General features: G+C 33.5%; 1 protein-coding gene across 1 annotated transcript; it reads right to left on the reverse strand.

The window, feature by feature from the left end:
- Positions 1-351: 351 nt before the first annotated feature.
- On the reverse strand, positions 352-25815 carry LOC131946089 (A-kinase anchor protein 9). Its single transcript, XM_059306731.1, has 10 exons — positions 25373-25815; positions 25113-25167; positions 22107-22489; positions 17093-17191; positions 16506-16665; positions 15540-16243; positions 15208-15312; positions 14931-14985; positions 11632-11868; positions 352-380 (listed from the first exon to the last, which is right to left on the reverse strand). Exons 1-10 carry the CDS (start codon positions 25466-25468, stop codon positions 352-354), a joined length of 1923 nt encoding a protein of 640 aa, XP_059162714.1. The 5' UTR covers positions 25469-25815.
- Positions 25816-25822: the final 7 nt, after the last annotated feature.

The raw sequence follows: 25822 nt of genomic DNA on the forward strand, positions 1-25822 counted from the left end.
ACTGGTTATGCGCCATTGAGGCCATTGATTTCAGCCTGCTTTTCTTTTTGGATTTGTTTCCATAGCCTTTGTCCAACCAAGAACAATCTACAGGGCAGCAGTTGTTTGATTTTGGAGTTGTCTCTCCTAGAAGTGTGGCTGTCCCCAGCTAACGAGCCTCATCTGCCCGAGGGTTCGAACACGTGACTTTTCGGTTTAGGAACCATGAGCTTTACCGATTCGACCACGCCGATCCTTATAAAGTGATTCGAAACTGACCTAGAATGACCGCGGTCTTATATAAACTTAATAGTTTTTAAAGTGCTTGAATTAGATCCACCACTTACAGATACAACAAAATGTTGAAACTTGTTAAGGAGATAGCTCTTTATCGTAGGCACCTGGAAACATTCCAGATTATTATAAATGTCAAATTAAGGGGTTAATGATTAAACGCTTTTACTAATCAATTTTATTTGTTAAAGGGACGTAACAGCGTCAGTAATTTATAATTTAATTTTGCCCCTTTCTTTGACAACACACAAAAAGAAACTAAGAAAACACTCGGGTAAAACAAAAGTTTCTTTAAATATATTCTAAATGATTTTCAAATAAGTCCGACAATCAATAAAAACTATCAAGTTTAACCAATCAATGATACCTACATAAAGGGATATAACTGAGTTAGGAATTTAAACTTTTAATTTTTTTTGCAGTTCTTTGATTACGATAATAACATGTAGGCCTAGATAAAAATAAATCCTTTAAAATTTATTGTACCCAATTCTTAAGTAGGGTGAAACTTAAACCGTCTATAATAACTGATATTTAAAGAAGCCACTTGCAAGACCTACTAGGTTTACTCTTTGAAAAAAAAAGTTATCATATAAACTTATTTATTTAGGGTTAATTTAAGTAAGCTATTAATTTTGTTCAGAAAGTCAAATGTTAAACAGTTACACTTCATATCATGTAGATGTTCCGACATTAGGTTCAAAAATGTATACTTTAGAGAAACAGTCAATACGAGAATTGTATTAAGAGACGAACCAAATCAAGCAAAAGATACAAACTACAAAAACCAGAATTCCAGATCAAACTAAACGCCCCCCACCTAACTTCATCCCCCGTAATCATTTTTTAGACGGCCTTTGATTTCTCCACAATATATGAAGCGATCATGTATTGTTTTGTGATGGTATGTACTTTATTGGGAATTTAAAAACAAGAGATTAATAAGAATAGAACATTGTTGTGTTTTCTGTATGCAATACTATGTATTTCATGTATTTTAATGCATTAACATGCAACCGGTCCCCACTCCTAATATGTACACACACATAGGCGATTCTAAATCTTAAACGTGTACACAAACTACGATTTAGTGGCTATATAAAAGTACACAGAACTAACCCACAATAACCCGATGGAATGACTGGACTATCATACGCTGTTCTAGCCCACATTATATACATGTACACAAACATGTACACAAACAGGTACACAAACATGTACACAAACAGGTACACAAACATGTACACAAACAGGTACACAAACATGTACACAAACAGGTACACAAACATGTACACAAACAGGTACACAAACATGTACACAAACAGGTACACAAACATGTACACAAACAGGTACACAAACATGTACACAAACAGGTACAAACTACCTATGATTTCTCGAGTTAATCAAAGAGTTGCTGATGCCATATTTTTTTATTGGTTACGAAAATAAAAGGTGTTTTACAAACCCTTATAACAAAAATTGTTTTTATATCTCCGTCTAGAATACTACACTTAATCATATCCTTACATTATGACAACATATGTGTGTCACTGCATGAGTAAATACAAGTTTTCATGCGCACATATACACATATGTGCACATATACACATGTGTGCACGTATGTGCAAACAATTATGTGAACTCTAGTGTGGTTGTGTGAGTAAACATCAGACACAAGTTTGGTTTAGCTCACACACAAGATTTGGTTTAACTCACACACAAGATTTGGTTTAGCTCACACACACACACACGATTTGGTTTAGCACACACACAAAAGATTTGGTTTAGCCCACACTCACAAGATTTGGTTTAGCTCACACTCACAAGATTTGGTTTAGCTCACACACACAAGATTTGGTTTAGTTCACACACACACACACGATTTGGTTTAACTCACACACACAAGATTTGGTTTAGTTCACACACACACACAAGATTTGGTTTAGCTCACACACACAAGATTTGGTTTAGCTCACACACACAAGATTTGGTTTAGTTCACACAGACACACACACAATTTGGTTTAGCACACACACAAAAGATTTGGTTTAGCCCACACTCACAAGATTTGGTTTAGCTCACACACACAAGATTTGGTTTAGCTCACACACACAAGATTTGGTTTAGTTCACACACACACACACACACACGATTTGGTTTAGCACACACACACAAGATTTGGTTTAGCTCACACTCACAAGATTTGGTTTAGCTCACACACACATAATTTGGTTTAGTTCACACACACACACACACGATTTGGTTTAGCACACACACAAAAGATTTGGTTTAGCCCACACTCACAAGATTTGGTTTAGCTCATACACACACGATTTGCTGTAGTTTACACACACAAGATTTGGTTTAGCTCACACACACAAGATTTGGTTTAGCTCACACACACGAGATTTGGTTTAGCTCACACACACACAAAATTTGCTATAGCTCACACACACACAATGTGGGCAGACAACGCTAGTTCTAGACGTTGTTAAAGATATAAAACATATAGATATATACATAGAACAAAATAAAAGATGGTTCTTAACACTGGTAACGATATGGAACAAATAGAAATAATGATCACATCTAATTGTTAAAACAAAATACAACACCAACTGAAATATTGACAGAAGAACGTTGTGTTTGTTTGCAGTTAAATTTCTTCATCTCAGCCTATACTCATTGAATTTGTGAGTAGATCTAGGATGTTTATAATTAATTTGCATATTTCCACATAAGTGATACAGCGGCGATCTAAATTGTGATATTGGATGGTTTGTCTCACCGCAGAATTTTGTATTACCTATCAACATGATGTGCTCTCTATGGCACGCTAAAACTGTGTTTAAACTGCTTTTATTTCTGGATGTTCGTTCATAGCCTTTATACTTCCAATAACAAAGTACAGGGCAGTACTTTTTATTTATGTATGGTGTTTTCTCTGCTAAATGTCCCTGGTTAACGAGCATAATGTTTTATATGTGTTGCAAGGCTCAACAAGAACCATGGGTATCGTACACTAAAGAAAACAGGTCAGAGCTAATTGAAATGTTGTAAACATTTGGCTGTAGATTTGGTTTTCACATGGGGATTTGTCTTTATTGAGAGCTGTGGCGAACATATGTTAAATAACGTGAATTATGTTCTTAGCAGTCATGACAGATAATGTTTGTTTTGTAAAAACAAGTCAGTTATCGTCGTTTATTTTCGTATAGCAAATGTCCAAAAAAAAGACGAAATAAAATCATACTGACGACTACTCTATCCACTCTGAACCAACTGACTAAAAACTAAATATCCCTAATCAAAATCAGCCCCCCCCCCCCCCTTCAACATATATTACATCCCTAAGATAAATCTAGGCCTGTATTTTTATATTGTTCTAATATTTTACAAGGCGTATTATTTCTTCAATCCGATGTTAATGTTACACGAGATGTAACTTTCTACCTGCCTAATGTTTCTTACTTTTATTTAGGTTTGTAACACAGGAGATAATGTAGGTAACATTTAGATAAGTCAATGGACAGTGATACATACCAAGTATATTCTCATATATATATATACATATATATATATATATATATATATATATATATATATATATATATATATATATATATATATATATATATATATATATATATATATATATATATATATATATATTCGCAGAGAAGTAAAATGTATGTAAAATAAGAGGTATCCGATATGTTTATTTTAGTCAAGCAAAACATTAATTTGTGATCAGTGTTTCTTCCAGACTTTTCCTCGGGGGACGGGGAACGGAGGGGGACTTGAAATTTTCGTTGCGGTCCATGTGGTAGGTGAAGTAGAGTTCACCTGTTTTATTGACATTGGCATATGGAGAGAGAGAGAGAGCGATGCTGGAATAATGCGATCATATAACGAGTTTAGTTTTGAAATAGCATTGTAAAATATTAGGAGAACATAAAAAATAAACAACAGGAAGTGAGGTGGTGGACCACGTTCCTGGATACCACCAAAGAAAGGTCTTCACAGTGACCTTGACAATAATAACACTGAGCATAGACCTACACCTCGTAATAAATACAGTAAGGTTGAATACTGACAAAATACGCTTTACCGTGCTTTTGAATACCCACATTAATGGCATTATACTGGCATTTAGTACCAACAGCAGTGGTATTGAGTACCCACATCTTCAGCACTGAGTATCAACGTCAATGACACTGAGCACACACAGATTAAGCACTAAGCACTCACATCAGTGATACTGAGCACCCACAGCTGAGTACTTATAAGAATGTTATCGATTACCAACAGAAGCAGCGCTGAGTACCCACAACCGTGACACCAAGAACCGACAGCAGTAACACTGAGAACTCACAGCTTCAGTACTCAGTGCACATGACTTCAGCACTCAGTACCCACTGCTTCAGCATTGTGTACCCACAACATCGAGTATCACAGCAGGAGCACCTACCGAAAAAGCACACACTACCAAAAGAATAAATATTGGGTAACAAGAACAATGGCACTTAGTACCAACAGTACTGGCACTGAGTACCAACAGTAGCTTTATAAAGCACATGCTTTGTGTGTATAGCAAACATAGGTTAAATGAGAAATACTTGTCTATATTAGTTGACCTTCAAATGAGTTCACGAAATTGGAGTAACTAAAGGCAGTAGAATCATGACAATAATGCTTCAAAAAATTCATAAGAGTTATACAGTGAGCAGGTAGAGCAGAATTATGTAACTCTATGCCCGAACAACCAAAACTATAGTTTTCATGAATTTTACAAGTGAGTCTACATCTCCTTGCATGCCCATACGTTTTGTTTGTCCTTTTCGTCATAAAGGAAATCGTTTTTAATATAGATGAGTTTATAGCAGCGGAACATGGTTTCGATGGGAACCTTGTGGTTCTGTTGAGGTCAAGACACACATCAGACTCATATGATTTATCCTCGAGTTTGTCAGTGAAGACAAAAGAACAAGTTAAGAAGGTTTCGGATAATGTGCATATAAAACTGTAAGGGTTCTGTTCTACCGAAAAGGCAAAGAACCACTGGTTTAGAGGTAAGTGCAAGCTTATTCGGTCCACTTTTAGAAGAACTTTGAAACCAGAATATTACAGTTTTAAATTATCATTAAATTATCATTTAGGTTGAAAACAGTAACAAAACAGTAGCTAAGAAAATTATAGTATTAGCTTTACTATGAAACAAGCAAAGTCGCATCCATCCCATACAATACATTAACAAGTTTCTAGTACACTCGTTTATAAAATAATTTTAAATTTAGAAAGTCCTAATATAATTTTTATATACTTAGCTCTTAAAATTTCGGAAAACCGCCTCGACTGTATGTTATTTTACTGATCAGGTAGGCCTATTTCTCTTTAATTCCATGTTTCAATGCAAGATGTAATGCAATCAAGTAAAAGATGAAGTTGAGAGAACTGTAGCTTTTAACTACAATGAACTAGTTGCGTAAATGTTTAGCAAAACCGGCTAGTGAAATCGAAAACAACGCGTTAATACAATTGGTTTTTATACTAAGTGATAAAACTATTTATCTACTCACCTTTCCGGTGTAAATCGTCCCCATTTATCTTGGCAAAAAATCGACCCACCCCTACCACTTTTTTCTAATTTTACTGTTACACAATACATATGGTTTCTTTTTAAAATGTTATATCAATACAATGAACAGTTAACTAGCTCAAACGTCTGTCTGCTTAAAGAAAAAAAATGTGTTAAGTGTTAGAGACTGGTCCAATAGGACAGACATTTCAAATCTTTAAGAGAATGTTGTTAAGACGTTCTTTTGTTTATATTTTCTAAACTCTTAAACACCATTTACACGTTTAAGTGTGATCACTGTGACTATAACATGGGACAACAATTCAATACATTTAAATGTCTAAATATCTTTAAAAGTTTTCTTTACACTGTATTTTTTCTATAAATTCAGAGTACGCAGTTTGAAAGCGAAATATATAAGGCCAATAGTAATTATACTTTATAGTTTCATAGTTTTAAAATGTTGTTAAAATTGTTAAATTTATATGTAATTAATTAATATGTAATTAATATGTAATTACTTTAAATTGTATGCTTGTTTTTAGCTGTGTGTGAGTATATTGCTTCCAAATGTTTACCCGGATGAAAATTTGTATGAAGATGATAAATTAACGAATGTAGATGACATGTACCTCACTTGTTCAGACGCAGTAGGCCATGGAAACCTGAACATAGCGAAAGCGCAATATTATTTTTTTGCGAGATGTTTGTAAAAAAGATTTTAAGCTTTGGTAATTCCTATAGTTTCTCCAATGCGTCTGTAAACCAGCACACTATGATTTAAATATGTAAAAATAGGTAAAGTAAATAAAGGAGAGTTTTTGACCTCGACATATAAATGCTGTGTGTGGTCAACACTTTGCCCAGCCGCCATTACTTTCTCTAACGTGAGTTAGGTAGCCATCAGAGCTGGGTTGGATCATGTATCTTCTCTTTACTTGAACCAGAATTCGAACTCGAGATTTTCGGGTTAGCAGCCTAGCGCTCTACTTCTTTGGCCACGCCGTCCCAAAATGTTTCTTTGTGTCGCTCATACAGTTTGTTTTGCACTAGTGTTAATTTTTCGAAAGTCATCAACTATAAAAAAATAAAATGATTATCATGTCAAAGTTGTGTTGATTAAATTCATTAAACATATAGTTAATTACATTTTATTTGTATCCTTCATAACAAAAGTAGTTTTCAATTAAGCCTTATAACACTAGATCCCAAACAGTGGACCCTTCTTGGAGGCGCCAACGTTCAGAAAAAACTTTTTAAAAAAATCTTTTTTTTTAAAGTTTTTTTTTATAATGTCTTGACGTTTAGATAATTTCATATGTTTAAAAATAATCATTAAAGTTAGTATTATCCAGAAATACTATTTCGTTAAAATGTGTTGATATTTTATTTGAACGTCGAAAGCAAGTGCGCTTCTTTGAAATGATTTTTATTTACTTTTCTTTTTATATATATCTTTTTTCCTATAAAGCCCTTTAGATGGAAAAATCACATATTTCTGAAGAGCTTTCGTCTCCAGGCTGAGTTTTATGAACAACAGATTGAAGTCTTTAGAATATTATTTTTGTTAGTGAACACTTGGTACAGGAAGCACCGTACGTGCTAAAGGACATGTTTTTAATTAAATTAAACTTTTGCTGTTGTTCGCTTTTCTAGTTGATGCAATCAATAGACGTAAGATCATGTTCGCTGTTGCTTGACTCTGTAACATATATTCATTCAAATGGTATAAAAGAAGCTTTCCTATTTTGTAGTTAACATAAAGTACTACAAAAAGTGACGGTATCATGGAGAAAATAAATACGTTTTTGAAACTTTTGTACGTGTGTGAGTAAATATACATTACACAAGACTTGGTTTAGCTCACACTCACGTGTTGATAGACAACGATAGTTCTAAACACTGTTAAAGGTATGCAATCAACAGATATATCGTTAATATTTTATGGTTAAAACACAACTCAAAACAAGCTCAACTAATGTAAGAAATACGTTGTGCAAGTCAGTTTGTAGTTAATACTTTTGAAATTCCATTAACACAGCTGAGTTATTCGTTATTATTTTGAAGGGTGTGTCTTGCAACATCATTTAGTATTACTTGTAAAGATGTAATGCGCTCTATGTCACACTAAAACTTTGTTTATCCTGATATTATTTCTGGATTTGTTGTACACGATTCGAGCCTAATCTGAAAAAGGGACCGAACTCGGGACTTTAAACAAAAGTGAGCTCCCTTACCTGAACACTAGGATAATGACGTGGATTTGTGTCTTCATATACCCTTTAGACATTGTGTCGTATAATGATTGTGTTTGGTGTAGCATTAATTTTAAAATTAAAATTAAATTATACAAGTTAATACTAATAATTTAAATAATAGTTTAAGACCCATGTTTAAATAAAACAGACAAACATGATTTACATTTTCAGCTAGGCTCAGCTAGACACACGGGTAACTTACAATAAACAAGACAGGATTACTTTAATGATTGTAAACATGTGGACTTAGACTTGATTTCACTTCATTTATTTGTCTTTATTGACATTGGTGGCGAACAGATGCAAATGTTAACTTGAAAGATCTTGTTTCCGTAAAGAAAATGTCTCCATAAAAAAAAAGTTGTAAATTATAAAAACATACTCAAGTGTAGCCGTTCTTTTTATTTGGAACACAACTTAATAATCAACTAATCCCTATCCCAACCGCCTGAACAAATCATTACCTGTCTCCAGAGCCGGCGTTAGGAATACGCGGGGCCTAGGGCCAACCATCCGCGCGGGGCCTGCTTTTTTTCCATTATATCTATCTATCTATATATATATATATATATAGGCCTATATATATATATATATATATATATATATATATATATATATATATATATATATATATATATATATATATATATACATATACATATACATATATATATATACATATATATATATATATATATATATATATATATATATATATATATATATATATATATATATATATATATATATATATATATATATATATATATATATATATATATATATATATATATATATGCGTGTGTGTGTATATATAGTACTATATAATATGCATACACACATAATAAAACAAAAATGTTTAGGAGTCTATAAGACTTTAATAACAGATGTTTACCTCTCCCACGTTTTAACCCAATGTTCTTAGTGGTTTTTACTTTCTCGTATATACGAAGTATAGAGAAAGTATTGTAATCGTGCACTAAAAAAATCGAGATTTTTACAAATCTCGACGTTTTACACCTCAATGATACGGAAAAACATAATTTTGCAATCTTTTCCGTATGTCTGTGTGTCTGTCTGTCTGTCTGTGTGTGTGTGTGTGTCTGTGTGTAAACACGATTACTTGAGTACCGTTACAGCTAGGTTGATGAAGTTTCATTTATAAGTATTTTATCAAAATCGTAGATCCGTATCAACTTTTGAGCGATTTCCGATAACCGGAAGTGGTACTTTTCCTACTTTGAATTTTTCAAAAGCCTATAACTTGAGTACTATTTCAGATAGATAAATGAAATTTCACATGTAAGTTAAAGATCTAATTCTCTACCTTTTGTTAAATTTTGAGTAATTTCCGTTGACCGGAAGTAGCAATTTACGCTATTTCCAATTTCTCAAAAAACTAGTGTAAATTTTTAAAGTACTAATAATATTGCGCACTATTATGCACTTTTTTTTATTTGGCGTTCACTTGGTGTGCGATTCTTTTGTCTACGAGATTTTATTCTATTTTAAAAAACTTTAAGTATTTAAAATGGATTAAAAATCATCTCTATAGTCCGAGTTCCCATCCCCTGTTATTTTATATAAGAATATTCGAGAAAGTTTTGGGGAGATCACTCCCGGTTTATATTTCTTGCTAAGATATTTAATAACTTTTGACAGATATGTAATTCATACCAAATCACTTACGAAAATTCAATCACGTGCCAAATAATTAGGAAAATAAAGTTGTTTAAATTGTTTGTTGATGACTAATTGTTAATATAAAAGCATGGGCGTAGCGAGGGGGGTGCGGACCGCACCGGGTGACACCATTTAGGGGGGTGACACCAAGACAAAAAAATAGCAAAACATTTACAAAAAATGATAGCTCCACTTTAAAAAGTGGTTAATTAGAGTGTTAAATAGTATTTTAAGAGCAAATTTGATAAATTCCGACAAGGGGGAGGGGGCTGGTGGTGACACCATGACGTAAACCTGCTAATTATAGAGGAAACATGCTACATCAACATTTTTAACTTACTTCAAAAAAAAAATCACTCTGTCTAATGCCCCTTGATATAGATCCTAAGCCCCCCCCCCCTCATCGCCCTCTTCCCACCCCTCTGCACGCAACTGAATGTTAATTTTGTTATACCAAGACAAGTAGGGCTACATATACAACATCTACAACAAGAAAGTCAGGACTAGCGTTCATCAGGTCACTAACTGTACTACAGGCATCCAGTCTGCTCACTAATAAGACGTCTTCATCGGTATCACTTTACGTGTTTCCCAAATTTACATCCCATGTCTGGTCGGGGGCTAATTCGCATCCAACAATCTCCAGTCAATTCAGGTCAAATGCCAGGCGACCGTACCCAGCACACAGCGAGGTGTGACACTTTTTTGGTATCGAATTACGGCCTTTCCCAGTTTAGGTGGGTGATAACTCACCAACATCAACCGTGGCCTCAGTTATAACAATCAACAACTTCGGCATTCGACCGTTTAGTTTTTCCCCATTGAATTCAGTAACAATTTATCTAAGTTTACAAACTAATTCAGATAATAATGACAGCGCTGAAGCGCGGGGCCCCTTCAGGCGCGGGGCCTAGGGCGGCCGCCCCGTTTGCCACCCCCTAAAGCCGGCTCTGCCTGTCTCTAATCCAACCCAGATCACCCTTCGCCAAACACAAATCATCCCCCAAATTACTTTATGTCTATAGGTTTAAGTTGTTCTAACATTTTAATGGCGCACTTAATTTCTACGATGTTAAGGTTATACGCAATGTAACTTTTTACCTCCCTTTATTTAGGTTTGTGCGACACAGGCGGTGATTTATGTATATATCAGTCAATGGATGTGTTAAGATTTAAGTTGATTAACGGTTATGTTAGGGACAATGCAACGCAGCTTTACGTCTCTGCGTTAAAGGGCAGCACGTCTAACATACATAATATGTGTATACTCATATATATATATATATATATATATATATATATATATATATATATATATATATATATATATATATATATATATATATATATATATATATATATATCAGTTTCATATTTAACACACACAAACATATTTGATTTGTATCACATTAAATGTACAGAAATTATATATTACAAATAAAGCTCTGAAGCAGAGTAGTAAAATATATGTAAAAATACAGTTATGTTATATGTTAATTTAAGTCAAGTAGAATATTAATTGGTGATTACATTAAATTATTTGGAAGTGTATATTGGTAACGAAACAAATAACACACAAACATGTAATATATACACATAGTAGGTTGTTAACTTGTGTTTCACATGGTGGTTACATGTTTTAATGTTTGAGAATTTACCATCCACCATGTTTTGTGTTGTACTTCTATAAACTAACGATAGTAAAACTACTGAGCCAGTATAAAGCTGCGTCTTGATCTGCTTCCAACACTTGAAAGTAAAGTTCTTGACCTTTCTTCATGTCAACAACCACTGACCCAGCAGCGCTAGTGTCGGTACATTTCACTTCTATAGACTTACACCACTCTTCTCCAGCCACCACAGCGACTCTAATCAGTTTATCTTCCCATTCATGTAGAGTTACACAGACAAGATATAAACCATCATGTGGTGATACAAATTTTCCTGTTGTTTGATTAAAATGTTGACCGTTATATTCACGTACTTCACCAAAGGTTGAAATAATTGATTCAACACTGACAGGTGTGTAATAAGCAAGTTCCATATAACAAACATATCTGTTACATACACGTGACTCTGTTGATTAGAAAACATATTATGTATAATGTACATGTTTAATTTAACGAATGGTGTCATCCATTTATGACGTCCACAAAAATTTGGAATTTTAACTTTTTTTTTTTTTTTTTTTTTTTTTTGTGAAGATGCTGTAGACCGAACATTGTAATGTCATTTGTGTCTGTCTAGCTATTAACCAATAAATGGGTAGGGTAAATTCAGCTAATCAACGTGACGTCACTACAGTACTCTAACACAACTTAACGCTACACATGTTTCCATAACAAACCTCCCCCCCCCTTTAGTAGTAGTCGCGCTGACCGTGAGCCCTACACACCTGACCAAGCGAGCATATTATACACGTGCTGTTGTTTAAATATCTTACTGTAACGTGATCATTTGTAGTTTTTTTTTTTACTTGAAGAAAAAAACACTAGATCTACGTCGTCTTAGGTCTTGACACAAAATTGTTCTAATTGATTTTAAAAGTTAAGCTTTAATTGTTTGAAATGTTTAAAAATAAAATTGAAATAGCTTGAAATGTTTTAGATAATTGTTGCGGTCACTGCCCCTACCAAAATTTTTAAAAAATGCAGCTCATTTTCCAAGGCTGGCGGTATACAGTTACATTTTGGCAACATTTATTAACCCGTTGTGCTTGGGAAATTCAACACGAGAACTGCCGATTTAATGTATAACCTACATGTTATGTGTATTTTTAAAAAATATTTTGTTGTTAAATTCAACATGTGGACGTTGATAATGACCTGACCCCCCCACCCATATCAAGTCCACACGCATTTACAAAAGTATATTTTATTCGAACACCGCCACCCCCCCCCCCCCTTCCGTGTGGACGCCATAAATGGATGATCCCCATGCTCTGACTATTTGATCCATAGGACGTGCTTTATCGTATTATTAGTTTATGTTACTAACCCTAAACATAGAACTAATTATATGTGTTTTGAATGTTGCTCAAAATGTAAGTAATAAACCGGGAGTGATCTCCCCTAAACTTTCTCGAATATTCTTATATAAAACAACAGGGGATGGGAACTCGGGCTATAGACATGATTTTTAATCCATTTTAAATACTTAAAGTTTTAAAAATAGAATAAAATTCTGTAGTCAAAAGAATTGCACACCAAGTGAGCGCCAAATAAAAAAGTGCATACTAGTGCGCAATATTAATAGTACTTTAAAAATTTACAATCGTTTTTTGAGAAATCGGAAGTAGCGTAAATTACTACTTCCGGTCAACGGAAATTACTCAAAATTTAACAGAATGTAGAGAATTAGATCTTTTACTTATATGTGAAATTTCATTTATCTATCTGAAATAGTACTCAATGTATAGGCTTTTGATAAATTCAAAGTAGAAAAAGTACCACTTCCTGTTATCGGAAATCGCTTAAAAGTTGATACGGATCTAAGATTTTGATAAAATACCTATATATGAAATGTCATCAACCTAGCTGTAACGGTACTCAAGTTATCGTGTTTACACACGGACAGACACACACACAGACAGACACACAGACATACGGACAGAATTGCAAAGCCCAGATTTTTCAGACTGGATTACGCATAAACCTCTTAATTTTGATAAATCTGGATTGATAATTTTTGCCCGATTAAAATAAGTCCTCTATACTTCGGAAGTGATGAAGGACTGAGGTGTAATACGGTGAAAATTGTTATAATTTCTAGTGATTTTTGTGCACGATTACAATACTTTCTCTATACTTCGTATATACGAGAAAGTAAAAAATGGCAAACCCAAATCAAACATTTTAAAAAAAAATACATTGTGTATAATAATCAATAAAATTTACATAATTTTTGTCCCCCCCCCCCCCCCTCCGAGGAAAAAAATCTGAAAGAAACACTGTCGGGGGCCGACAACACACTCAAGTTATTTTTCACGTATTCTATTTCTATGGTTGAGCCCATGTGACCTTATTACATTCGTCATCTTCACAACATGATTCAATATACTGCTAATGTCAACATATTTAGCACTCAAAGCTTGCTGATGAATAATAGAGTGCAGGAACATTGGTTGCAGAATATTTTTCTTATTCGCTTGTCCAACCAACACCTTTGTTTATGCCACTAATGCACTTTTCCCCATCAACAGTCAGGTAACTGAGGTTAGTCCAGTCCAAGTTATAATCAGCAAATGTTTTCTTTAACTCATTGAATATATCCTCTCCGGTAACAGTGCCACACATATTATGTAGGGAAGCCAACTCTTGCGTTATGTTCATGTCTTCAACCACACCCCTAATGAACACAAGCCGTTGAGAGGTGAAACGGCTGTCCAGCGACTCATCCATTGCAATTAAAAAATAGTGAAACGTGCTTGCATTTTTCGCTATTTGAGTCACGATGTTTTTCACCAATGTCTGCAACACGGTGGGCAAAGGTATTTGAAACCAAAGCTACATTTCAAATTATTTTGAATTTTCTGGGCAAAGTTCCTCAGCCACTTCTAACAGACATTTTTTTCCGTGGACAAAAAGATCTCCGCGGGCCGGATGAGAAGACCTTGCGGGCCGGATGCGGCCCGCGGGCCGTAGTTTAGAGACCCCTGCACTAGACCACTAGTTTAGTACGGTCCTCAGTTTTAGTGGCGTTAGTTTATAGTGTCCTACGTATTGAAACTACAAGGGTAGTAATTCAATTAATACCTCACAAATGGTACAACAAAGGTTATATGCGTCATATTATAATCGTTCAGTCCGTATAGTTTAATTATATAAAGTTAATTTATCGTCGACCCCCGACATACCAGGTGGTGTAATGCACCAGGTGAGGAAACAAACACCTGACGGAAACCCACGGGTCTAGAGACTGGCACTATGGGTGAGTGAAATGTTCCATTCTTTATCACGTTATGGTCTGTCTGGCTAACGAACATCACGTTATGGTCTGTCTGGCTAACGAACATCACGTTATGGTCTGTCTAGCTAACGAACATCACGTTATGGTCTGTCTGGCTAACGAACATCACGTGATGGGCTGTCTGTCTGTACGATTAGGTTTTTAAAATTATTTTTTTAAGACAAACTTACCTATAAGATTCAAATCTTTGGACAATTTTGAAATAGCACCTTTAATATTTTCCAGCTAAAAAAAGTATTTTATAAAACAAATGAAAAATTTCCGTAGTTACGTACAGCATACAATTGATGCACAGATTTTAATTGGTTATGGCATATTGTAAGAATAGAAAATAATTTAACGCTTGTGTTTTTTTATACATGTTATTAACTTGTTTATTTACATAGTTTTGATAATTAATGCGTGATTTATCAACGTCGCAATTTTTTAAAATTACTTCTTATATACCTTCGTTATTCTATCTTCCCTTGTTTCCAAGTTCTGGTTAAAGATTTGAATTAGTTTGTCAATAGGCATCAACCTTTGTTGTAGAAGTTTGTACATTAGACTGTGCTAAAGAGCAGAACATTGAGTAAAAGCATCAACATTTTAAATATTTTTACTGCACATTATAACTAACAAAAAACATAAAATGTTTCTTAAAATACGTAATAATTTTAGAGTATAACTGTTAATAAAGCTACTAAGTGGTGTGTTGATTTAACCAGGTTAAAAAATGTGAAAGAAGTTATCTGGCCAGTAAGTGTAAAACTGGGTTAACCCATGATTAGAAATTTTACCTTTTCTAATTGTGTTGATGTATTATGCATGGTTTTATAATTCTCTTCTTGTAGGGTAGACATCTGATCTGAATGTCTTTTAATTTCATCTGTTATACTGTCTGATTTATCCGTGTGATCTTGCATCTCTTTATTTAATGTGTGTAAGTTGTTTTCATATGTTTTCATATCTAAAGTCATTTTCTCTAGTGATTTATTTGATTTGGATTCTTTTTCTTTTAAAATTTCAATTTCTTTGTTCAGCTCGTTTACTTTGTTATCTTGTTCACTCATTTGTTTTCTAAGATTTTTAAAATTCTGCTTTTGTTTTTTAGTCAGTAGTTCAATGTTTACCCACATGTCACTCTGTTCTGTTACAAAGTTGTCTCTCCATTGTTTTATTTCTGATATGTCATCTGTAGATTTGTCATTGGCATCTTGTAGAGAAGATATGGCTGCCTCTATCTGCTCAAGTCGACTGACGTCTTGTAGAGAAGATATGGCTGTCTCTATCTGCTCAAGTCGACTGACGTCTTGTAGAGAAGATATGGCTGTCTCTATCTGCTCAAGTCGACTGACGTCTTGTAGAGAAGATATGGCTGTCTCTATCTGCTCAAGTCGACTGACGTCTTGTAGAGAAGATATGGCTGTCTCTATCTGCTCAAGTCGACTGACGTCTTGTAGAGAAGATATAGCTGCCTCTATTTGCTCAAGTCGACTGACGTCTTGTAGAGAAGATATAGCTATCTCTATCTGCTCAAGTCGACTGACGTCTTGTAGAGAAGATATAGCTATCTCTATCTGCTCAAGTCGACTGACGTCTTGTAGAGAAGATATGGCTGTCTCTATCTGCTCAAGTCGACTCACTATTTCTAATACGATAAAACAAACAAAAAAGTTATTCGTATTAAGTAGAAGAAAATAAGACATACGTTTTTACATTTTAAGTTTTAGAAAAACGTTGTTTTAGTTTTAAAATGGTTTTACCTGCTGTTGATGAAACATGTTTAGTAACTTGATGTTTTGATTCACTATGGTCACGTTTTTCTGCTGCTGTAGTTTGTGGTGTTGACTGAGATAATGAAGGCGTATATCCCTCAACATCTGTGTAGTTTTTATTTTCATCTTGGTGATGTAAATGAACAAACTGATATTTTATTACATAACAAGATAATGGAATATTTAATTTCTTGTTTTATATTTGAGTCATTGTCTTTCATGTTTCATATCTTATTTTTGTTTGATATATTGTATATTTCTTACGTTTTCTTTGCTTTTCTTTTTCTAGTAGTAGATCGATTTAAGATAGATACACAACTCTTACATTTATTATAATTATAGAAAATTTACTTATGATTGATGATGCCGCATTTAATAAACTCAAAGTAGCCGAGTCTAGCTCTTGATGTATTTTTATGTAGTTGAAGGAGGGATGTTCATTTTTATCTTCTTCTATCCAAGTCTTACTTTTTTGTACAGCCTTGTAAAAAATATGATTTTGTAATGAAACATGTTAAGCGTTTAATATTCTTCTATGTATTTATTAATCAATAACAACATTAATGATCAATTACTTGTTTCATAACATCCAAGACAGGTTCCAAAACCTGTATCTGTTCTTCCAAATATTTTTTGTGCCGTGCAACGAGTTCAACTTGAATCCTGGGTCGCATCTAAGAAAATAATTAAAAGATTTGATCGCGGTATAGACTAATTAGCTTGATTAACCAGAAAAATTGAAAGACAATTTTAAAAATAACGTTAAGAAAACTTTTATAGTTTAAGTCTCAGTAGATTAAATTTGATAGCAGTATTATTCAGAAAACAGCTTTATTTTGTCAAAAGCTTTCTCACTGATTAAATATCTGTCACGACGTTTAAACGTCTTATTCTATCGTAAGTTTTTCTTTGATAATCATTTTTAACTTTCTACGTGAAATTTCACACTTTACTAAATAAATGTAGGCAAGTAGGCCTATTTAGTAAAATTTTAAGGGATCTAACGGGAAAACCCGATGTTATAAAAAAAATGTGTACAAGTGATAAAGATGGCGACAAGAGACGACACGAACTAGAGATAGTAGATTGCCTTCAACTTTAACACATTTAAATGATTTAAAAATCACACCTATTTATCCGTAGCACTTAGAATGTCATATTTATGTCTATCTCAAACGAAGTAAAATTTAATGTATATTTTAAATTAACTTAAACAAATTTTAGTTTTATATTTAATTGAAGAAAATGTCAAATAGTTTAAATAAAATGTGTAGCTTATTCAGCATACGTTTCATGTTTATTGTTGTCGTTACTGTGTAAAGATGAATGTGATTGTATGTAAATGGGATGTTTACACTTACTTTATAACTTTTGGAATATGTTTAGCTTACAGTAGAACCGGTCTTGTCTTTAGAGTGCTGAAGGCCTTCCACATCTGCCAAGTTCATCCGTTAAAGTGAAACTTCAAAAAGGGAAATCCCGATATTACCTTATACGTGACGTCAACTTACAAGGGACAAAACTGTTGTTTTTCTAGTTTCTTAACACATGTATTTAGGCAACTTAACATTTTTTTTCTTTGTGGTGCACAGAACATCTCCTGTTATATAGATCTACAGTCTTCACTTGTACGGATTGGGATTTGTGTTGGGTACAAAAAAAAAGTCCATCAAAATGTCAGACATAAAATCTATTGTAAGGCTGTTGTTTTATGGTAGTGCTGTCTTAAATAATATTATTTTTCCATGAGTGGTTGAGAAATGTGTTAAAATATCCTATAAAAACTCAAGATTCTTGTATATCAGGGCTTGCTTTGAAATATACTTTGACCATAGAAAATAGTTAACCTGCAAACTGACAGTAGGGACCATAGGTGTCATTTAGATCTTAGTAATAGATGTATTGGTGTACTCTGCATTGCTTATATCTATTTGCTAGTCAAATGATATACAATTATAATTACGACAATTAGGGGTTGAGTTCTATAGGTATAACCTATTAGAAGATGTTGATGGTGGTGTCAAGAAATGGCTGTTAAGTTCCAAAATACACTTACCACAGATATAGCTAATTTATTGGGACAATCCATAACTAAACCATTTAAAAATTGTTAATTTTAATCTTCTATGCGTGAGATGTTTTTAAACTTGAACAGCAGTTGTTTCATTTAAGAATTTTCTTTTCTAGATGGGTTGCTGTCTCTGGTTATCGGGCCTCATCTGGTAGAGTGATTAAACTCAGGACTGTAGTGTGAGCAATAATGAGCTCTCTTAACTGAACATGGGGATAATGACGTCGAAGTGTGACGTCATAAACCAGACAGATTTATATTTGCAGCAAAGCTTAACTAGACCCATGTGTAGAGTAAACTCAAGAGGGAAGGTCAGAGCTATTTCAAGGATTGTACACATTTGGCTGAACAATTTATTTTCAATTTAAGCTGGGGTATTTGTTTTTATTGTTTTTATTGAGATCTGTATCGAATAGAAGTAAAGGTTAACGTTAAAGATCTACGTAACCGTCATGAGAGATATTTGATAAGTAAAATGTCAGCGTTCGTGGTTTAGTTTTAGTATAAAAAATGTCTTGAAAAAAAGGTGAACTGTGTGTATGTGTGTGTGTGTGTGTGTGAGTGAGTGTGGCGAAAGTAGGGTTGGGAAAATGACGTAGGATAGGGTTGGGAAAATGACGTAGGTTTTAGTTGGCCGGAGGTTTTGTTTTAGTGAAGCCACAGACCAGAAAATTGCATTGAACACTAAAGGGAAATACACATTTTCATAAATATAGCTTGCTACAACTTTATTAGAAGCCCGGGAAGATCATGATACTGAAATGTGGAGCAGACAATGTTTGACTGTTTGGTCAACTAATTGCTCTAATTGTAAAGCTGTGTAGAATTATCGCACAGACAGTAACATGGGAAATTAATATACTTACACTCGCGTGATATACTAGATCTGTTGCTGTCAAACTCCATGAAATAAACGAAAAACAAACGTCCGCGATCAAATGTGTTATATGTAAAAGATCCCTTACATGTGGATGTACTCTATCTAAAAATCACCATTTGCGGCTAAATTTAAGTAATTCTGTTTTATTTTATTTTTAAATAATGATTTTGCAATAATTCAGTATGTTAAAAATTCATGGACAATTTATATAGTTTAGTCATACATGTTATACAGTTTTGAACAGAATAATACAAAATAGTGTTTGATAATTTGCCGAAGAAATTATTTACCAAGAAAATGTAACATATTGCATTTAATAAAATGACTTAAAGTGAACTGCGCCTTAGTGTGTTGTTGCTTGTAGACTGCTTGATTAGTGCAGAACATTAAAACACAATTGGGCGAAATGTTGAAAGTGTAAGGCCCTACCAATCATAATTGATACGAATCCTAACTAGCTGGTCTATGTTCATCTTATTCTATTTTATTGATTTGAAAAAAAAATATTGAAATACACCGACAGAAAAAACAGCCTTTCCTAACGTATGCTACACTCACTGCCCAAAATAGACTATGTAGTTTACATTGTACAGATAACGTTTGTATGCGCAGGTGTCAATATGTCACGTCTCCGTCACGACTCAGAAATAACTTATGTTAAGCAAGTTACTACAAAAAAATTAAACAATTATTTTCTTCTTTAAGTAGTTGCATATTGGCACGTGTTCTCGGATGAGTGCAGATTGTGACCGCTTTTGCCTTATATTTAATAAAAAATTATGTTTTGTGTTATTGGCTAATTCAATTTAGTACTAGCACAAAGTTATAGTTTAAATGTGTTGTTTTATTATCTGCAATATCTTCTTCATTTTATGTGAGTAAATTGATTAGGGGGTAATGTACTACTGAAACGGTTTGGGCGGGGATGTGTACATAGGGGGGGGGGGGGGTAATTGACTTGGCAATTAATAAATGGGGGGTAGGGAGCAGGGCCATTTCACTGTCTTCGTAGAGCCAGACATTTTTGGCATTCGTAAGCCCAATATTCAACAGCGGCTGTGACACCTACACCAGATTGTGTAATGTTTATATTGCAATAAAATGGTGATGCTTGCATTAATTTAAGAGTTAAAAGGTCTCAACAGCTCTTAAATCGATAATGTTTTTTTTAACCATTAGCTTTCAACAATATGATGCTTTAAGGATTAGGATTAGCATTAGGATTATGTTCAGGTTCAGGTTTAGGTTACGTTAAACATACACATACGCATGCACATAAATATACACACACATATACACACATACACACACATACATATACACATACATATATTTACATATACGTATAAATAGAAATGTTTGAATATCTATTATGTAGATACATGTGTGGCCTATTGTGTTTGTTAGAGTAGCTGCTAATTTACAAACACAATGTTACTCAATAGAGAGACAATACAGGTTGTTGTTTTTTTATATTGAATTACTATAAGATTTAATTGCAGTTTATTTCAATTTATTTACAATTGCATAGAATGGATTATTATTTTCAATATATATGATACACACTGATGTCCAGTGAACTTATTTAAACATTTGTCTTTTAAATAGTTCATTAAGTTTGTCTCAAAATTACGGATTTCAATTTAATATTTAGGAAAACAAACTATGTTATATTTTTTAACGCACTAAAGGTTACACTTAGTGCCCATGTACAAAGAAACAAGTTAATAAAAAGTCTAGTGACAATTTAAGCGCAATTTTCTTTATTAATTTTTTGTGACCGAACGAATAACCCGTAGATGTTTGCACCCCGTTTCGTTTCTCTCTACACGAGCAGAGCTAGTCCCTGCCCCCTCGCGAGATCTGCGCGAGTCTGGCCAATGGCAGCGTGACGTTACCCCTCGCTAGCGCCTGCCTCAGCCGGTGTGCTTGTGGTAGAAATATTTGTATATTCTTAGTAATCTTAGCCAATACAAATTAGAAGAAATTAATTTTTTGTGACTGAACGAAAGTATGTTGTTGAAAACTTTCTTCGGCAATATTGTTTTAAATTATGGCAGGAATCGATTGGTAAATGTTTCAAGTCGCTAAGTGGTTTTGTTTCCGCGATATGGGCCAAAAACTGCATTTTTTCGAGGTTTTATTGGCTTTTCCGGGAAATCCAGGAAGGAATTCCGGGAATTTTTTTAGCCTATGTCCATCCTCGGAACTTGCTTAACATATTTGCTTTGGAACTAGTCCTCGATATTGCTTCGTTGAGGAGGAGATACGACTTAAAGACGACTTAAAGCTGCGGACACGCATCCATCCATACATCCATCCATCCATCCATCCATTCCCAGAAATGACGAGTTAATAATCGCAATTCTCCAGAATGGAAATTGCGCTAAAAAATATATGTAAAAATATAATTGTTTAATGTTTATTGTAGTCAAGAAGAACATATTAATTGGTGATCACATTAAATTAGATAGAACAGTGTAATGACGACTAAACAAATAGCATATAAACCATTCACATTTTTGTTGTCTACACACATAGTAGGTTGTTAGCGTGCGTTTAACATAGTGGTTACATATTTTAATGTTTTAAAGATGTATTGTCCATCCTGTTTTGTGTTGTACGGCTATAAACTAACGATAGTGAAACTACTAAACCAGAATAACACTGCGTCTTGATCTGCTCCGATTACTTCAAAGTAAAGTTTTTCCCCCTCCTTCATGTCAACAACCACTGACCCAGCAGCGCTAGTGTCAGCGGAGCTTACTCGTATAGTAGTCTTACACAGCCTATCTCCAACCCGTACACCAACTACAATAATTTTATCTTTACTTTCATATAGAGTTAAACTGACAAGATATAAACCATCATGTGGTGATACAAATGTTCCTGTTGTTTGATTAAAATGTTGACCGTTATATTCACGTACTTCTTTAAAGGTTGAAATGTTTGATCTAGTACTGACACGTGTAGATTCGTTGATTTCCAAACAACAAACATATCTTTTATTTACACGTGACTCTGTTGATTAGAAAACATATGTATGATTTACATGTTCTATAAATTGTACATCTTTGTGACATTAAAGCTTCATTTCATGAATTTATTTTGTGAAAGCTTTTTGAGAAAAAAATCTTACAGGTTGGGCTGTGGTGTGTAGAGAGCATAAATTATTAAATAATGAGGAAATTGAATTATTTTATCAAACAATGTTTTTTTTACAAAATAACACTATGTAGCAAATTCGATACAGTACGCAACGGTAAGTAAAAATTATGTTAAAATTAAAAAAAAAGATTAATCATTTATCAGATTCCAAATCTGGAGCATCAGAAATTCATTTACAAGATAGCAACTTACATTTTTTCACTATATTACTATTATCAGTTATGTTATATTTCTTAGTAATCATGCATCTTTTTATTGTGTCAGTCAATAAGCAGCATCACTTTGCTCAGCGGGACCTCTATCTAGTATAATTTGAAATTGTTTTAAAAGCAAAGTTGTTTTCAATGACTCAAACGTGTTGATAGGAAAGAAATTAGAATGTTAGAATATATCTGCAATGCTCATATTTGGCGATTATTAGAACTTTTGCCTGTGCAATGAAACCAGAGACATGACTATTAAAAGCCAATGAAGTGATTTATGTCTGCTATATCAAAGACTTCAAGCTTTATCTAGATTCCTCTGTGCGATGTAGATCTAGAAAATCTGTGTGCCGATTATACTAGCGTAGTCTTATCCATGGTGTGAAATAAAATAATCTTGAACAGTCGAAAGGCCTTGCACTAAAAACTAAGTTCCATTCCTCACAAATGCTAGAGAACATTCATGCGTTTTAGTTAACAACTGGCTGGACTAGCATCTGCTTACATTTTATGAATGTACATCTTATAAATGTAGGTCTATAGCTTAAGAATGTATATCAGAATAAAGTCTACCGCTTTACTTGCGCTGAACCAATCCCTTTATTCTCTCTACATCACTTTCTAAGTGTTCAATTTCAATTACAGTAACACCTTCAATATCAGGTAAATAAATAGATGAATATTAAGACATTAGTGACAAAAGAAATATGTAGTCTCTATTTCAGACATAATTCTTTTGTGAGAATCTTTACTCATCCTCTAAAAACAAGTTAATAAAAAGTCTAGTGACAATTTAAGCGCAATTTCCTTAATTATATTTTTGTGCCCGAACGAAAGGATATTTTTGAAAACTTTCTTCGGCAATATTGTTCTAAATTATGGCAGGAATCGATTGTTAAATGTTTCAAGTCGCTAAGTGGTCGGGTTGCCGAGATATGGGCAAAAAACTGCATTTTTAAAAGATTTTTTGGCTTTTCCAGGAAATCCAGGAAGGAATTCCGGGACTTTTTTTGGCCCACAATCATCCTCGAACTTGTTTAACATATTTGCTTTAGGAACTAGTCCTAGATATTGCTTCGTTGAGGAGGAGATACGACTTAAAGCTGCGGACAAGCTGCGGACACACATCCATCCGTCTAGAAATAACGAATTAATAATCGCAATTGTCCAGTATGGAAATTGCGCTAAAAATCACTACTAAACCCAACTATATATTATTTCTAGATTTATTTACTTTATCTTCATGCAGGCACAAATTAAATTATAATTCAAATAAAAATGATGCATCACTGCTACTTTTTATATACTAGAGGATTATTATTGTATTTGCAAGTATAAGTACTATATGTAAGAATGTCAATCAAATATTAGTATGCCATTTTTTGTAATAATATTTACCACTACATCCATAGATCCATAGATCCAAGAAAAACAGACAATTCAAACCATTACAAAAATTTAAGAGGATTATCATCCAAAATATTTACATACTTTTGTCAAAGACGACTAAATTTAGCTACTAGTTTATTACCGTGCTCAGTTTTAGTGGTGATTGTCAGAGGCGTAGCGACCCTTCGCGGCGACAGGGGACAAACTTTCAATTTGGCGCTCCGATCGGGAACAACCTTTTAATTTTTAATTTGCATCTCCCTTCACCTCAAACTTTCCATTTGCACACCCCCCCCCCTCAAGCTTTCCATTTGCACCCCACCCCCATATATATTTTATATTTATCATGCAAAACTGCAGCTAAAATAATATTTTAATTTGTTTTACCAACCCATTTTTGCGCCCCTAAGGTCGGCGCCCATGGACAAATGTACCCCCCCCCTCGCTACGCCTCTGGTGTTAGTTTATGGTTTCTTAAGTAAAAAAACCACGAGTGTGGTAGTTCAATTAATACGTCAAATAATGTATAACAAAAGTTACATCATGTGTTATTTTAGAAGTATTCCACTCGAATGTGATCACATTATAGTCACATTATATGAGATTACTATATCCAAACAAGCATCACTAGCACTTTAGTTATTCTGTTGTACTTACTTATAAGTGGGGTGGGGTGGGGGGAGGTAGAGAGATATTGAACAAAGTTAAGTAAAAGTAATAATATAAAAGTAATAAACTTTGTACCGATTTCAAAGTGTTTCCTTTTGTTTAAAATTTCAACAGAAATAAAAGTAGAATTGTCATTACATCGCCATTGTTATACGTTTTTTTTTAAAGATAATTCTTTACTAAGATTATTCAATTTTTATTCAAAGCATACTTACCGATTAGATCAAAATCTTTGGACAACTTAGAAATTGTATTTTCAATATTGTCAAGCTAAATATAAAATAAAGATTAACATTAGTTATGGCAACTTATAAGAGCATAAAAAATATATTAAAACCTATATTATGATAATAAACGTCTTGACAAAAACAAATATTATCGACTAAATCTAATAACTGATTGTTAAAATTTAATGCGTGATTGATTATTGTTGCAGTTTTTAAAAAAAATAAAATTGTAACAAACGTAGGTGTACCTTCTGTGTTCTTTCTTCTTTAGTTTCCAAGTTCTGGTTAAAGATTTGAATTAGTTTTTCAATAGGCATCAATCTTTGTTGTAGGAGTTTGTACATCACACTGTGCTAATTATCCGATAATTAAAAGGGATTATTTCAACTTTGGCTAGTTCTAATGTATATGGAATTAAAGAAATTACAATTAGCCTTAACAATAGTTTTAAATTAAAAGGTATTACTGTTGGAAAAATTAATCAGCTGACTTTTAAAAGTTGTCACTACTTGATCTTACAATTTGGAGTAATTAAACTGGCAAGTATGTGTAAACTTGTGTACCCAATTAATTAGCCATTTGAATGATTTCCTTTGATTGCATCTCCTCAAGTTTGGTAGATGTATTAACCATGATTTTTTTGGTATCTTCTTGTAAAAAATTAATCTGATCATAAGGTATTTTCATTTCTTTTTTCA

This window comes from Physella acuta, unplaced genomic scaffold (genome assembly GCF_028476545.2).
Source record: "Physella acuta isolate Inbredline_101_S28 unplaced genomic scaffold, ASM2847654v3 ptg000544l, whole genome shotgun sequence".
In the NCBI taxonomy this organism is placed as follows: domain Eukaryota; kingdom Metazoa; phylum Mollusca; class Gastropoda; family Physidae; genus Physella; species Physella acuta.

Coding starts and splice junctions, on each gene's coding strand:
- LOC131946089 (XM_059306731.1), bottom strand. CDS start 25,468: ATGTACAAACTCCTACAACAAAGATTGATGCCTATTGAAAAACTAATT. Junction 22,490..25,112: donor CAAAGATTTTGATCTAATCG/GTAAGTATGCTT, acceptor TCTAATCAACAG/AGTCACGTGTAAATAAAAGA. Junction 17,192..22,106: donor GGTTTAGTAGTTTCACTATC/GTTAGTTTATAG, acceptor TTATTTTCTTAG/ATGCGACCCAGGATTCAAGT.